Genomic DNA, 15260 nt, shown 5'->3' with positions numbered 1-15260 from the left:
AAATCCAAGTAGGCTGACCTATTTTTAAATTTGAATAAACAAAATGTATGATCTTTGGTTGCTGATAGATTCAGTTTTTGTTGAAAATTGTACGTTTTTATGGCTAACTTTAGATTTTAGCTGGAATAAAATGAAAAGTATTCATAGAAATGCACAATATAGTAATACGCCCAGAGTTGCGCAGTTTCATACTTGTGTTGTTTATTTATTCTACCATATTTGACTTGATGTTTGGAAGTTTGGGGATGCACTTATGCGACTAACTGTAAACCTTTGATCTACAATAAAGAGAAAAAAAATAATATGAAGGCAAGGCAACATACCAAGTCTGCTTAAAAATGTAAAGGTTTGGTTAATTTATTTATATATAAATCTTTAAAGAAATTGTGGCTAGAGCTTATGAATGAGAGATGATCATAGATGGGAAAAACTATTTCAATAATGTGTGCATGAACTATATGTAATAATAATTGAACAAATGAAGCATCTTTATATTGGACAGAATTTGTTTTTTAAGATAGGAATTTGTCTCGCTTGACATTTTCTCTGCTATATACAGTACAATAGTCGCCCAGCCTTTCTAGACTGACGGGGGAAGACCATCATGTCATAGTCGAGTCCTCTGGACAGTTTTTCCCACTGGGCGCCCTGTCCAAAATATGTCCCTTCTCTTGAGTATTGTGCCACCAGTCCGCATCTTGGCTGACACAAGCAATAATCCTGACATCTGGCCTGCATCCAAACATATTACAACTCTCAGTGGCATTGATCCTTCCCCAAGAGGCTTTCCCTTCAGAGCTGTCTGCCACTCCTCGCTGCTCCAACTGAGGTTTATTTAGCCTTGTCTGTGGAGCGTCTGTGGAGTTCTAACTTGCTTATTATAGTACAGAAGGATAATAATAAAGCTCAAAGGAAGTTTTTGTCTGGTTTCCCTTCTTGTTTTTATTATTGTGAGTGGGATTGACGTCATGACGCACACTGGAGTTAATGTAGCTTCTAGAGATAAAAAGCAGAACTTCCACTAAGACGTTAATAGCAGTAACCACAATATGTTTTACACAGGCTGTTGTAGAACCAGGGGACTTGAACTTAACAGAGAAGATTTCAGAAGAGTTCTTTAAAAGGGTTCTGTGAAAACTTAATTTATCGGAACTATCAACTCTTTCATCTCATCAGTTTTTGCTGATGATGAGATGAATAATTACACACGTATTTAAATTACAGGATTAATGTTGAATGTTAGATCAGTATTTGCAGTATTAGACCACTTTCCGGCTTCCACCCTGTTTCTCCTCCCCAATCCAATTAAAGTGTTCAACTCAAAGCCTTAAATTGGATCAGATGTGTAAGAATAGTTGCTGCAACAGAAACCTGACGAGGGTCTTAGGCACATAGGAGGCATAAACCAACCCGATAGAGGTAGACATCATGTTGGGAAGTTATTAAGCCATTGGAATTTAAGTTATACTTAGGAAACTGGTCCTTAGTCCTTGTTCTGCCTCACAACCTCAGACTGCTTGTTATAGTGGCACTTGAATTAGTTATACTCTTATAGCTGCCGATTAGAGGCCCTCCACCTCACAGGAGATGCTTCAGAAGTAAGATCAGTGTGGGAATAATTTCCATTCTGTTTTTTTTGCTTCTTTTTAAGTGCAGCACCTTTGAGCGCGACTGACTGTCGCTTCTCTGCATTTTACAGCAGAAGTAGTAAGTTAATGGTTAGAAAATAAAAAAAAAAGGTCAAGGGTCACAAGCTCAGTCAGAAATGTTTTTGTGTACTTGTATCTATCAAAAGCTCTGTTTTATGTCACAGGTGAGGTTAAACATACAGAGTCTATGTATAATAGGTCCAGTGATGTTTGATGGTGCTGTATTTCATTTTATGAAGTTCTCACACAGTGACCATACCAGTTATGTTTATTAGCTGGGTTTGGTTAACCTTGGAAGCTAAGTCGCTACTTCCCACTGCGTCCTTAGTAGGACGGCGACGTTACTCATTAGATTACATACTGTGGTGTGTGTTGTTCTGTCTTTAATTGTTAAAATAAATTTTTGTCTTTGGTGTCTGACATTGTGCTCTAAAGCAGTATTTTGGTTTAGCTAGACTATATTTCTTTCTTATTATTTCTTAACTTCTTGTATAGGGCATTTTACAGCAGTCAGTAAGTAAACGGTCAGAAGCTCAGTCAGAAGTATGTATTCATGTACTTCTATCTAAATCTCTCTGTTTTGTGTTGCATGCAAAAATAAACACTTGTGACACCGAAATTAAAGTTGTCCAGTCTGTGTGTAACAGAAGCAACATTAGGGAATCTGAAGTTGTGCTTCTGTCATGAGATGTATGTGGAAAGACATACAATAGAAATCGTTGTCCGTTGGACTACGTTGGTAAAGACGCCACAGGAAACCTCAAGTAATGTTAAGAAATAAGGTAGGGATCTAAAACAATCATGTAGTTCTTATGAACACACACACAAGAAGGAATAATAAAAAAAATGCAATTTCTTTTTCTGATTTGAATCTATGAAATTTATGAAGGTTATTAAGCAATAAAATCTGCATTATATGTTTTCCAGTGTCATAACAAAGGTTAGGAGAAAATGTTTTTTTTAAATCATTGCAAACAGCAATGGAGATAAAACATGACATCAGAAATCAAAGGAACTAATTTATTATTACAAGTCAAGTAGGACCAAGCCTGAGACATTATTTGTTTTTTTCCCCTTAGTTTTCTTCAGCAAAAGTAAAACTCAGGTTTACTGTTATCTACTTTCTTGCTGGTCCACTTTATCTTTCTATCGTAACTCCCTTTTACAACTTTGGGATTACGTCTTGGCTTCTATCATCAAGCTTGTTAATTTTGGCAAGATAATAATTTTGTGACCAGTTTCTCGTCTTTATTTATTTATTTTTTGTAAAACTTTGACCTTCTGATACAAATTATTACTCATAGTGTCAAACTTATTATAGTAAGGTTTCCAGAACTGTCTGTTTCTAAATCCTACTTGTTTTATTATAGACATCTCAAAAGCATAAGAAAGCAACTTTGTTTTGCTCAGTTTAGCCTTCCTGTTATCTTCTGCAACTCTTAATGTCTCCGTCTCTTAACCTGAATGAGCAGCAGACATGTGGCAGAAAATATATATTTTTTAATGGCTGTGTGCATTTCTTGGCTTCCTTTGTTTTCATTTTGAAACACACAAATGCTTTTGAGAACAAATATTTCAAATCGCAAGAAAATGTTATTTATTACTTTTTTTTTTTTTTTTTACATTTCAGTTAGCTGAAAAGTAAGACATAACTTCCTTTAAAATTGTAAAGCAATTCATGCCTCCTGTCTGATTCCTATTAAATTCATGTCCAGTTAATTATATATGTGTCATCTAGAAAATGAAAATATTAAGGTCAAAGTAGCTGATGGTAACATACAAATACAAGTCAGGGTTGTTTCATAGAGATCAATGAAATATTTACGTACTTAACATATTTACTCAAATTGAGTTCTCATCTTGTTCCGTAACTGCTAAAAGGGAGGGGAGGAGGCTAAGTTAAAAAAGAGCACAACCAGCAACTGGTGCATTGCAGCACCTGGCCTACCCCAGTGGCCTACTCCTGCTGCGAAGGCTCATTCAGAACACAGAGGTGCAGCATCAATCACATCCTCAGCCACATGGCCTGCTTCTTCACAATGGCCTCATGCTGCAGTGATACTTGCTGTCTTTTCCTGTCCTCAAGTGTTACAAACAATATTGTTTTTAAGTTAATTCTTGCATTATAGATTAAAGACTTTCTACCTCAGATTAAAACAGATTTGTTTTTGAAATCTGTTCTCTCTGTACACTGTGTGTCCCTAAGTGAGCAAAAGACAAAGACACAACACTTGACTCTGCTGTTGTTGTGCTGACACTATCCTCCCCGCTCCCCCCAAACTAATCCAATAAACCACCTTTCCTGATCTGACATCTTGCATAACGAGGTCGGGATGACCACCCAATGTTTTCCCTGGTGACCAAATGACTACAACAGGCCGTTTATTTTTAGCTATCGAACACATGCTGAGTAGAGAAACTTTCCAGATAAGATTTGTTGGGTACTTCTTGGTATACGCTAAGTAGACTGTTAAAATAACAAGGACTGGAATTTGAGATTTGGGGTTTACATAACATGAGTTGGAAAGTAATAAAGGGTAAGGTGAGAAAGCGAAGGAAAGCACGGAGCAGTGAAAGTGGAAAGCTTGACTTTAAAGGCGGTGTCAGTCTTCCACCTTGTTTCCTTGACGTGACATGGAGGGAACACTGCAGAGCAAGCTAGGGTTACAACTGGGGCATATCATTTAGTGTCTCTGGTTACAGCATCTCACCACTCTCCAGTTTGTTGTCGTTGAAGCCATTTTTCTGCACTCACATGACTTTCTTTCCCGTTTCCTATTTTTGTCGTCATAAAAGCTTTTCTTTAACGTCAACCCATATCTTCTAACGCAACAAGTAGCATGTGATCAGGACCAGCCTGATAATTTTATAGTCAGGGAATACTCTCTGTACCTGAAGGTTTGAGTGATACTTTCCTGGGTCTGCCCTTGGTATCACTCCAAACATTTAATTGAAAATAAGGAAAAAGATGATACAATTTTTCTCAGAATGTATATTTTTAAATTTTTTGTGTGATCTAGGCTGTCTATCTTTCAGTTCCAATGCTTGGACGTTGGAGCTCAGTTACAACTTAACTCCTGTGACTATAAAGAAGCATAAAAAACAAGTTTAAATATTACACATCGATTGATCTAAGCATTCTATCATCTGGTAATTAGCTGATTTTTATTAAGTCAGACATGTGAAAAGAGAAAAGAATGGCAACTATGGAGACCTAAATTACTGAAGGACTTGGATGTTTATATTATAACCTCACACTTTAAAATATTTTATTGGTATACAGACAAACACAATTAATATGGAAATATTTTTAAATTCCAAATAATAAATGTAGAGCATGAATATTTATTCAGTCCTGAGTGAACACTTTGTAGAATCATCTTTCACTTTCGTTACAACTGACCATATTTGGGGTATGCCTCTGCCAGCTTTAGACATCTACAAACTTAAAACTTTTCATCTTTACAAAATAATTCAAGCTCAGTCAGACTGGATAGATGTTGACAAGAAAATTTGTTCCTGAACTTTGACTGGGTCTTTCTGACACATGACGGTGATGTGATTTGAAGATGGACCTTCACCCCAGTTTCTAGTCTTTTGCAGCCACTAATGTGTCTTCTTCCAGGATTTCTCAGTATTTAGCCCATTGCGTCTTCCCATTAACTCTCACCATCTTTCCTCGGCCTGCTGGAAAGTATTCTCATAACATTATGCTGCCTCCTCTGCTATTTCATCTTGGGGAAGGTATGTAAAAGGTGATGAAAAGTTCAGTTTCTATCTCATCTTACCACAACAACGTCTTCCACTGTGCCCCACATGGTTTGTGGCAAACTCCAAACACAACTTCTTGTGTCATTGTCTATTAACAATGATTTCTTCCTGCCATTTTTTCCTTCAGGACAGCCTTTAGGTTTTCTTATGATTTTCATAGTTGTGCTTCTCGGCAGCTCCTCCAGAGTTACTGTAGGCCTTTTGGCTGCTTCGTTGATAAATGCTCTCCCTCCACCATGTCCTGGTATGTTTGCAGATGTTTTATACTCTTTCTATTGTATGAACTGGACTTTTGAGATTCTCAAAGCTTGGAATATAGTTTCATAACTTAACCCTGCTTTAAATCCCCTCCTCCCCTATGTATCTCTGAACCTCTTTGTTGTATTCCAAGCTTCACAATGCTGTTTCATCACCAGTGTTTTCTAACACAGCTGAATTTACACTGAGTAAAACCTTAGTAGGTTATCGGAGGCACTGGATTTTAATTTAGGACTGTTGGAATAAAGGGGGTTGAAAAGAAAATATATGCATTACTTTTGTTTTTTTATCTTTAAAACATTTAGCAAACAAGGACATTTTCTTTCACCTTCACAATTATGCTTTGCTTTGTCTTTGTCTATCACATTAAGTTCCTTTAGAACTACAGTAAAGTTTTTGGTTGTAACATGGCAACAATTTGTTTTGCTGTAGTTTTAAAAATAAGTGTCAGACCTTGCTAGTTCAAACTTAGCTTGCTTTTTATAAATTTCATAGACCATCCTGTTCTGCACCAAGTAGGCTTTTTCATGATGCACCTGCAGAACAGAGCCTGTTCATCTTGTGTTAGTTTTGCTTACAAAGTGAGACCCTTGCCAGTTTTGGATTGGCTCCTTGCCAATAAAAAATTGCTTCACACTACCTTCATGAGCGTCTCTGCAACCCACATGCAGCCCCCGTTGCGCCTCAGTAGTGTTGTCCTTGCAGCCCACTTTGTTGACCTCAGTGGGAGGCTGGGAGCAGACAAGCGCCTTGTGATTTCAGAGATGGAAGGAGAATTTCATCCAATCAACGAGAGGCTTTTAAAGGACAGAATAATTGCTTCCATGTTTTAAAACTGCTTTATCTGGAAGAAAGAAAGTGTTGGTGAGTGAAAACAATAAAATCAATATTTTCTTTACAGGATTAAAACAGAGTATTTTTGAAACTTTAGCCATAAAACAAATTTTCAGTAAAATAGTTCAACTACACATTGACAAAGGCACTTTGGTGGTGTTGTTTCAAATCATCAGACTGCATCAGCTAATCTTCTCACATAAGAGCTGTGCAGTCTCTGCAGCAGGATGTCACATTGGACAGGAAATTCTGAGTAATAATCACACATATCCAGCAACAAAACAGCCCCCTGACTGTAAAATAGTAATTGAAATGTAGACTTTATTAACATGTTTTAAGTAATCAGACCACAAACATTTACTTTCGCATACTTTTCTTTAATCTACTGGTTTAATGAGTGGGTGGTCTGTGCTCAAACTTCCTGTAAAAGAAAGGAATGATCATTGAGTCAGACCGCATTCTCTCGATGGTGTTTCACAATGCCTTTGGGTGACCATGACTTAAACACTCTGACATTCCCAGTCTTTCACTGCTTGTCTTATTTAGCTGCACAAAATAGATGGACAATGTTCTTGTTTATCTTTTTAGATATAGTTTTTATTACTCTATTTATATAATACATATGCATCCCCTTCGGTTTGCGTTAACAGTGTTGTTGTTCATTCTTCATTGACATAAAAGTCACATTGTTCATATGATATGATGATTTCCTATTGCGAACTTTTGCTGTTGAGATTACAAGAAATTAGCTTGGCAACTCTATGTAATATTTTCTAAATCCTCTTCCCACTTCTTTGATGTTTTAAACTTTTTACTGCTGTCAGATTATTGCTCCAAAGTTTAGGTGAGTGTTCTGTGAATTTAACTCTAAATGTTTCTTTGTCTTTGCTAATTCATTGTCTGCTTCATGACCAATTCAGTGACAGTTGACACTTGGTTTAGCCACACCCACTCTTTCAGATAATAGATTGATAGGAAGTGTTGCAAATAATTCAAGACTAGAATTACCATGTTATTTAGTATCATCTACGATATCACTATATAAACAATAAAATAATATAAGGCATATTGCCATCTGAAGCAGTAAAGCATCTAATGTCTCCATAGACTTCCCCTGACTGTGGCTCCTCCTCTCCTACCAAGGTCTCCTTTGGTGTTATTCACACTGGACAACTCAAAGACTTCAAAACAGCTTTTCATCTTACCTTTTTTGGTTCTTTTGATGTTTTATTTGTTCTTTAGACTAAAACCTCCTTTCTTGCCTGATGCAGGATATGAAAAGACAGAGGACACACCAGAGAAGACGTCACTGGCTGACCAAGAAGATGCCCGGCTTATATACCTCAATCAGCCGCAGTTCACAAAGTTTTGCAGCAATCGTGTCAGGTAAGAAGGTTATTCATTGAAATGTGCCAAAGATAATAACTATGTGTGCATTATATCTAGTGACAGATCCGTGAGGTACAAAGGAGTCTCTATATTTAAGAGCTGAGTTAATGTTATGTTGGGCAGCTGACTGGTCCACTTCATCAGGTGGTCAGTTTAAGCTTAAGTGGGGCTCTTTGCTGCTCCTTTTCTATCAAACATGCTCAGTGCTGTTGCAATACAATGGTGGCCAAGAAATGATCCCAAAAACAATTTTACAAACACAGATTTGTTGTTCACTAAACTCAGGACCCAGTAGCAATGTCCTCTCAAGAAAACTGGATATATTTATTTATTTTTTAAAATTTTATAACAGGAACTGAAGACTTGGTTTCCTTTCAAAGTTTTTTTCTTCATGGTTTCAGTCCCAAAATTTTACTCTTCTAATAGCTTTTATGTTTGAATAAATTGCTACTTTCCTGCTTTCTGTGAATGGTACAAGAGACTATTTTGTATTTTCATACTGTGTCCCTACATCCATCAATCCAATAATATTTCCATCTGTTTCTCGTTTATTTGTTTTTGTTCTTCTACTTTATGGAAGGTAAAAGGGACAAAATTAAATAAATACATCATTAAATCATGAGTTAAATGTACTATGAAATAAATAGCGTTGACTACTTGGATAATATGGCCGTCTATTAAGGCTTTCCCAGTTGCAAATAAATACATTCTTGTTATCTTGTTATCTTTTGTAGTTGATAGGAAGCCTTTTTACTGATGCATTATGAGCTGCACAGGTAGTGTTAAAGTGTTTGCACTAGAAATGGATTAGAGCAGATGTTTCAGCCTGACCTTTCTACTTTGTTGCTCTTCTCCAGGGAGTACAGGATTTTTGCCTTGAAGGTCAAAATTGTTTGGAAAATGCCGTCAGCTAGCATTCCTGCATGAGGAACTTGATATGTACAGTATATGCACACGCAGAGATGACTGTAAGCTGAACAGGTGTAGTAACAGGAGACTTTGAATGGAAACATGCACAAGCTTTTGCTATCTGATTTAGATCATTCTCATCTCCAGTACAAGTTATGCAGAGTCTCACTGATTTCATTGTTTAATTGGCAACTCTGAAGAAGTGATAACATATTTTTAGTGGATCTAAGATGTATAAAACATTAACTGCAGAGACTTGCTGGCGTCTGCTGTAGGTTCTGTTTCACTCCAGCCCAGATAAGCCTCCTGGAGTCCGGTGCCAGTGTGCCTCAGGGATCAGGATTAGAAAGCATCAATTAGGATGGCATGGTGAGATACTGTAATCAGTTATTCTGTGCTTTAATATTTCCACATTACATTGTTTTTTATTAGCTTAGTCATCAGAATCCTGGTGGCCTGCATCCTGATGGTCATTTAGGCTATTTACTCCGCTGGGTTAAGAAATTTACATATTAACAAACCAAAGAAGAACTGAAGGAGACTCAAATTAGGAACTCTCCGTAAGCTTTAAAGGGGGCCAGTATTATGTATACTCCAGGTACATAGTGCCATTTTATAGCACAGTCAAGTAACTACATCACCTTCAGATGTTATAAAAATGTTCTATATATTCAGACTTTTACTAACATTTCTTCAACAGTTTAGGTTCCCAAATCAGTGTACTATAGTGAAACTAATTTTACTAACTTAAATACATCTTCGCCTCAGTCTCCACCTGGATTAAATCCAAAGTGAAGGAGCTGTAGCTCATGTTATTGTGGATTGTTTACACACCTGCACCTGCTGCTGACAGACTAATGTAAAAGGCAATTAATCTCTAATGTTGACAGTTTGTCTTGTGAAAAGATGAGCGTGCCTTTTTCCTTGTTGGCCATCTATTGTGTGAAACGCATGGTACAGTTGATATGAACACACAAAGCGCTAAATAACCAGCCAATGTGGAATATGTTTTTTTTTTAATCATCATGACTTTCCAAAGCAAATCAGCAATGTATTTCACTGATTTTATAAGCATCCATGTGAGCTTCTGTGTAAAGCTAAGCTCCATGTCACCATATCAAAGAAACTACTGTCAAGTTAATGAGAAACATAGCTCAATGAAAAATAGCTTAATGTTAAATGTTGTATATGCGATGGTACTGTACCGTGTAAATTATGCTTATGTTGGTATTGTATCACAAGCCTTGGCAATTTTGCTACTGTACACAGTGTATGTCCTATAATGCATTTCACTCATGAATACCATTGCAAATATTAGTGTGACACATGTTTGTTTTTTATCACATAAGTTATATAATTGTGCATATATTTGCCATCTGATTTAGATCATTCTCATCTCCAGTACAAGTTATGCTGATTCTCACTATTGTTTAATTGGCAACTTTCACCTAATCTTTGTCAGGTGGAAGGTGCAATAAAATTAAAGGAAATGTTGCTTTGTGGTCAAATATGTGGTCAAATGTTTGCCTTTAACTGGGCCTGTACAATTTTTAGGAATTCATTAATTACAAAAATAGCATTGTATTGATTGGAAATCTATTAATCAGCATTTTTATGCTTTCCATGCAACAGACTGCAATTCCAGTCTGGCATACATGACTAATTCTGGCTTTTGCTGTAGCCGTTTGCAATTCCTACCAACTTGCCACATGTTTCCAACATTGAAATGCAATTTTTTTGTTACTAAAGAGATACTTACTGAAGGACAGGTTGCTATTTACCAAACGACCTGAAAATGGCCCCAGTTTGCATCATTAAACTCTAATTTGTTTCAAAGAATTTATTGGAAAACTTCCCTGACCTGTGGGAGGCTTGCACGTAAGCCTCCCAGGTACATGACCTGCTTAGGTCGGGCTTGAAAGTTCACTCCCAATACTGGTATAATTCTAACACTGTGTTGCAAAATGAATACTCTCAAATAATGATTATGGATGCAGGTAAGTAGTGCCTTTTAAAGGAAGTACACAAGTATATACCTTGAGTTTTGCTTTTAAATCTATTTAACCTTTGACAGTCATCTGTCAAAGGTTAAATATTTAACCTATGTTACCTCCAACAGCTTAACATTGCTGTAAACAGCATAGTGTGCTGTCACTGCTAATAACAATTATGACTGTTCAGTTTTGTGTTTTGTTAGCAGAACAGTGCCAACTAAGCAATGTGTGTGCTAGTTATGTTCTGGGAAAAAAAAAAAATATATATATTTTACACACCTGCACTTGCTGCTGACAAGTATTTGTCACTGCAGCTATACTTTTATTTCAACTAGTAGGCTATTGAAACTGCCCTCTTTAGTTTAGTTTATTACTCTAATATGGAAATCAATGTGTAAGAAGGCAGTCATACATATATATATATATATATATATATATATATATATATATATATACACACATATATATATTTTTTAAGCACAACAATTATAGTGAATGAAAACAATGGGCCCATATTTTTGGCATCACAACTTTTTAGCCACTGTTGTGTGCTTTTACTTCCCACTCGGATCTCATGTGAGTTTAGGCTAAAGATTGAATAAAACTCTGATCTGATCACAATATCAACTACCGTACTTGTGTGTAAAAGTCACTCTCACAAAGAAACTTCCTCTTAATTGCATGTCTCATACCGCCTGTTGGTTTGCTTGATCATTCCGGTCACTTAGATAATGCTGAGCTTCCTCTTATGATCATGACTCACGTGACTGCTACAAAGCAACAGTTATATCTGTCTAAGAATATGTAAGGTTTTAGATCATCGGTCATTTGCATACATGTTCTCAATTTTGTTTAATAAAACTTGTCAGTCTTACAAAAAGAAGACTACATAGTTACTTGTATGTCTTGTGATTGTTTTTTTGCCTTATTAAAACAACCAAGTACAAGTAAACAAGTATATTTTATTAGGACTTCAGGTGCTAGAGTTGCACAAATAGTTGTGCATCATTAAGTTTAAAGTAAAGGATACATGGGTTAAAGAACTTCTGAACCATGACTAAAGTTGGTGGTGGCAGTATCATGCTGTGTGATTCTTCTCTTTAATGGGAATAGAGAAACTGGTTGAAAGTTTTGGAAATTGCTAGTCTTCTGAAACTGGTATGGAGATTGACTTTCCATTTGGAGATTGATTAGAAATCTACAACCAGAGTTACAACAGAATTATATTAATCAAAGAATATACATGTCTTTGAACCATCTAGTCAAAGTCCAGACCTAAATTCAATTGAGAACCTGTGGCAGGCAAACTTTGCATCTTCCGGTATGCTAAGTTAACAGACATACTTCAAAAAGTTACAGTTGCAGTGAAAGTTGTTTCTATCAAGTATTGACTCAAAGGAATACAAATATGTGCCACAGTTTCCATATTTTTATTTGTAAATATATATATATATATATATATATATATATTGTATTTCTGGTAGGTTTAAAATGGCAATATCATTGCTGTTTCTTTTGGTCACTTTTGCGAGTTAGAGGCACTATACTTGGTTTGTATTTGTCTGTCTGCAGGGGTATGCAAAGCATTGCTACTGGCTTGGCTTGCAGCAGTATATACATCTTCTCCTAAAGTGGCTCCTCTGACTGCCCCCTTTAACTCGGCCGTAAATCAGCCTGCTGGAGGCTCGGCTGTGGGGGTGCTGAAAGCGCCTCTAGTTTCAATATTCCACCATGATGACCACAGGAGCACAGGCAGCATCGCTCATCTCTGTCAGGATGTCTTTATGCCCCCTCTGCCACCTCCTAGCCTCTAATTATTCTTTATTATTAGTGCACCAGTGTTTGCAGTTTGTCATTGTATGACACAAATAAATATGTTTCTGTAAAACTAACTCTGGAGACTGTTGTCAGAATGGTAAAATTAAAGTCTCCTCTGAATGACTCTTGTTTCAGCAATGTTTCCACTGTAGATTACACTTTGCAAACTAACCTATTTTGTTTTCTCCCTTTCTTGTCTCATCTTGCTCCCCACCATCACCTCGTTGCGTCGTGCCTGACTCGGCTCTTCAGCACAGCCAAATATAACGTTCTCACCTTTCTCCCTCGGTTCCTCTACTCGCAGTTCAGGAGGGCAGCCAACGCCTTCTTTCTCTTCATTGCACTCCTGCAGGTAAGATTTAGTAGTTTTGTATTTCTGCAATGCAAAAATATAAATAAAACAGCTACATTTGTCAATACTGAGATACAATTTTAGCCATTTGGTTAATTACTTTTTTTTCCCAACCACACTTTGCATTGACCTAGACATCACTTCCTGGAAGGTCATGTCTGTAATTTCATATGTACACACAACCACACACACACTCAGACACGGTATTTTATATAACTTGATTAAAAAATACATGCAATTCTATACCTACTAACTCAACATGCATCAAATGACATGAAATATGTACAGGTTGCTGCTTTAAGGTACTACACTGCAGTGCAGAGACTGCTGCAACTTGAATTTCAGGTGTTTGGAGCTCACCAGCAAACAGCAGAAAATGGAGGAGGGTACAGCACAAAAACTTGAGTTTTTGTCTTTATATTTGAGCTGACAGACTGTCCCACTTAGAGAAAGCTGTGCGGTTAGGAAACAACTCCATCCAGTGTCCTTTTGAAACGCAGCCAGTGTGAATCCTCATTTCCTGCCGTGTCGATATGTCGACCTTGAATAAAACAGCCATGCAGATGAACGAGACATGAAATCAATTTTCAAGTTTCTTTCCAGGAGTATAATACTGATTTATCACTGTGGGTTTGCTGTTGTTTACATGTTAAGGCCCGAAGCATTAGGGCTGCAACTAACAATTATTTTAATAATGGATTAATCTAGGGATTATTCTAATGATTAATCAGATAAAAATTTGGCAATTCCTATCATTTTTATTTCAATTAAGCCTATTTTACACAGTATTAAAAATGCATTTAAAGGTTCAATACATTAATTGGAAATGAAATGAAAAACACATTTTTGCCTATAATGGAATAACATAGGGTTCCTTCAGTGTACACCTGACCATTTTAACAAAAGATGCATCTATAGCTAAAAATACTTTTCTAATCAATTTACTATATCAGTGCAGTGTAGGACTTCTTGCTGAGTATTTTTTTTTTGACTAAATAGTAACTGTCAAAACATTAGTTTTTACAGAATTACAGAATTTACACCATGCGAAGGTAAAACTATGAGACTTGAGGTATCCTGGTTTGAACATTTTTACAGACCGTGTTTTTTTTTTTCCTGAAATTCTGAATGTCGATGTGTTTTTGTCCAGGTTTGCCTTTAATTCCTTCATGTACTGGATTAAACTACTTCATCTATCAAAGAACCTGTATCACTTTTTGTATTGTGTAATCCTTCTGAAGAAAAACAATCACTTCTCAGACCTTTAAGAAACTTGGAAATCAGTTTTTCTAATAGATGGACACAACATTTATAAAACCTGATGAAAATTTGCTTTTAAATGTTTGTTGCTCATGCATACTGTTTAGCAGATGAAGAACCGCATTTAGTGATGTAAGTTTTTAGTATAACCAAGAAAAGCTGTTGAGAAGAGAAATAAAGCATTAAAACATTCTCTGTTGCGTCAGTTGTAATATACAGCAACTTTACTGGTGGGAATTTATGATCCCACATCAAAATAAAATGCTTTTTTTTGAAGGGTAAAAGCTTCAGAAAAAGTAATCACTAAAATCCAACCTAATATTGTGACATTGTGTTTTATTTAGCAAATCCCAGATGTGTCCCCCACTGGTCGCTGGACCACCCTGGTGCCACTGATCTTTATTCTGGTTGTCGCTGCTGTCAAGGAAATAATTGAAGATCTGGTAAGACATGCATCAGTCAGAACGGGGCTTTAGCTTCTTCAGTCTTTTTACAGTTTAATTTTAGGCCATGTGTCTCTTTTTATAAACAGAATTCGGTAGGTATGTTCCAGTCTTATACTTTTTTAAAATTTGTTGATATGAAACAAATATGTTTGACTAAAAAAGCAAAAGCAGAAGAAATCTGCAAGGAGGGAAAATACTTTTCCACAGCTCTGTGTATCATGAGCTGTGGCCTATTGGCAGAAAGCAGGTTCTAGTGGTTATGACCACACCACACACACAGCCATGCCATCAAACACACACACACAAACATGGACACTCATTTCTGGGGCCCCAGCTGTGCCAACTGGACCCAAAAACACATTTATTCAATTAACCTAGATACTCAGTGCTCACACACAAAGACAGTTTGTACAAAACAAAGTGACTGCCCTGAGCTGTTGAACAGATGCTTGAAGATGCTTTAGATTTTAGTTTGCTTTAGATCAGGGGTGGGCAACTCCAGGCCTCGAGGGCCGGTGTCCTGCAACTTTTAGATGTTTCTCTACTTCAACACACCTGAGTCAAATAATGAGGTCATTAG

At 36.7% G+C, this 15260-nt stretch overlaps 1 protein-coding gene across 8 annotated transcripts in view; it reads left to right on the top strand.

Moving 5' to 3' along the window:
* The window catches only part of atp8a1 (ATPase phospholipid transporting 8A1), a 108164-nt gene that overhangs the window by 10695 nt on the left and 82209 nt on the right, over window positions 1–15260 (top strand). For all 8 annotated transcript variants that reach the window (XM_028008308.1, XM_028008306.1, XM_028008301.1 and 5 more), the window contains exons 2-4: window positions 7784–7898; window positions 12875–12974; window positions 14579–14677. In XM_028008308.1, coding sequence (XP_027864109.1) covers window positions 7784–7898; window positions 12875–12974; window positions 14579–14677 — 314 coding nt within the window. The remainder of the gene's footprint in view (window positions 1–7783; window positions 7899–12874; window positions 12975–14578; window positions 14678–15260) is intronic.

The sequence above is a fragment of the Xiphophorus couchianus genome, chromosome 23 (assembly GCF_001444195.1).
Source record: "Xiphophorus couchianus chromosome 23, X_couchianus-1.0, whole genome shotgun sequence".
Taxonomy (NCBI): domain Eukaryota; kingdom Metazoa; phylum Chordata; class Actinopteri; order Cyprinodontiformes; family Poeciliidae; genus Xiphophorus; species Xiphophorus couchianus.
The sequence above is the reverse complement of the archived record's forward strand: the minus strand, read 5'-3'. Positions and strand labels throughout refer to the sequence as shown.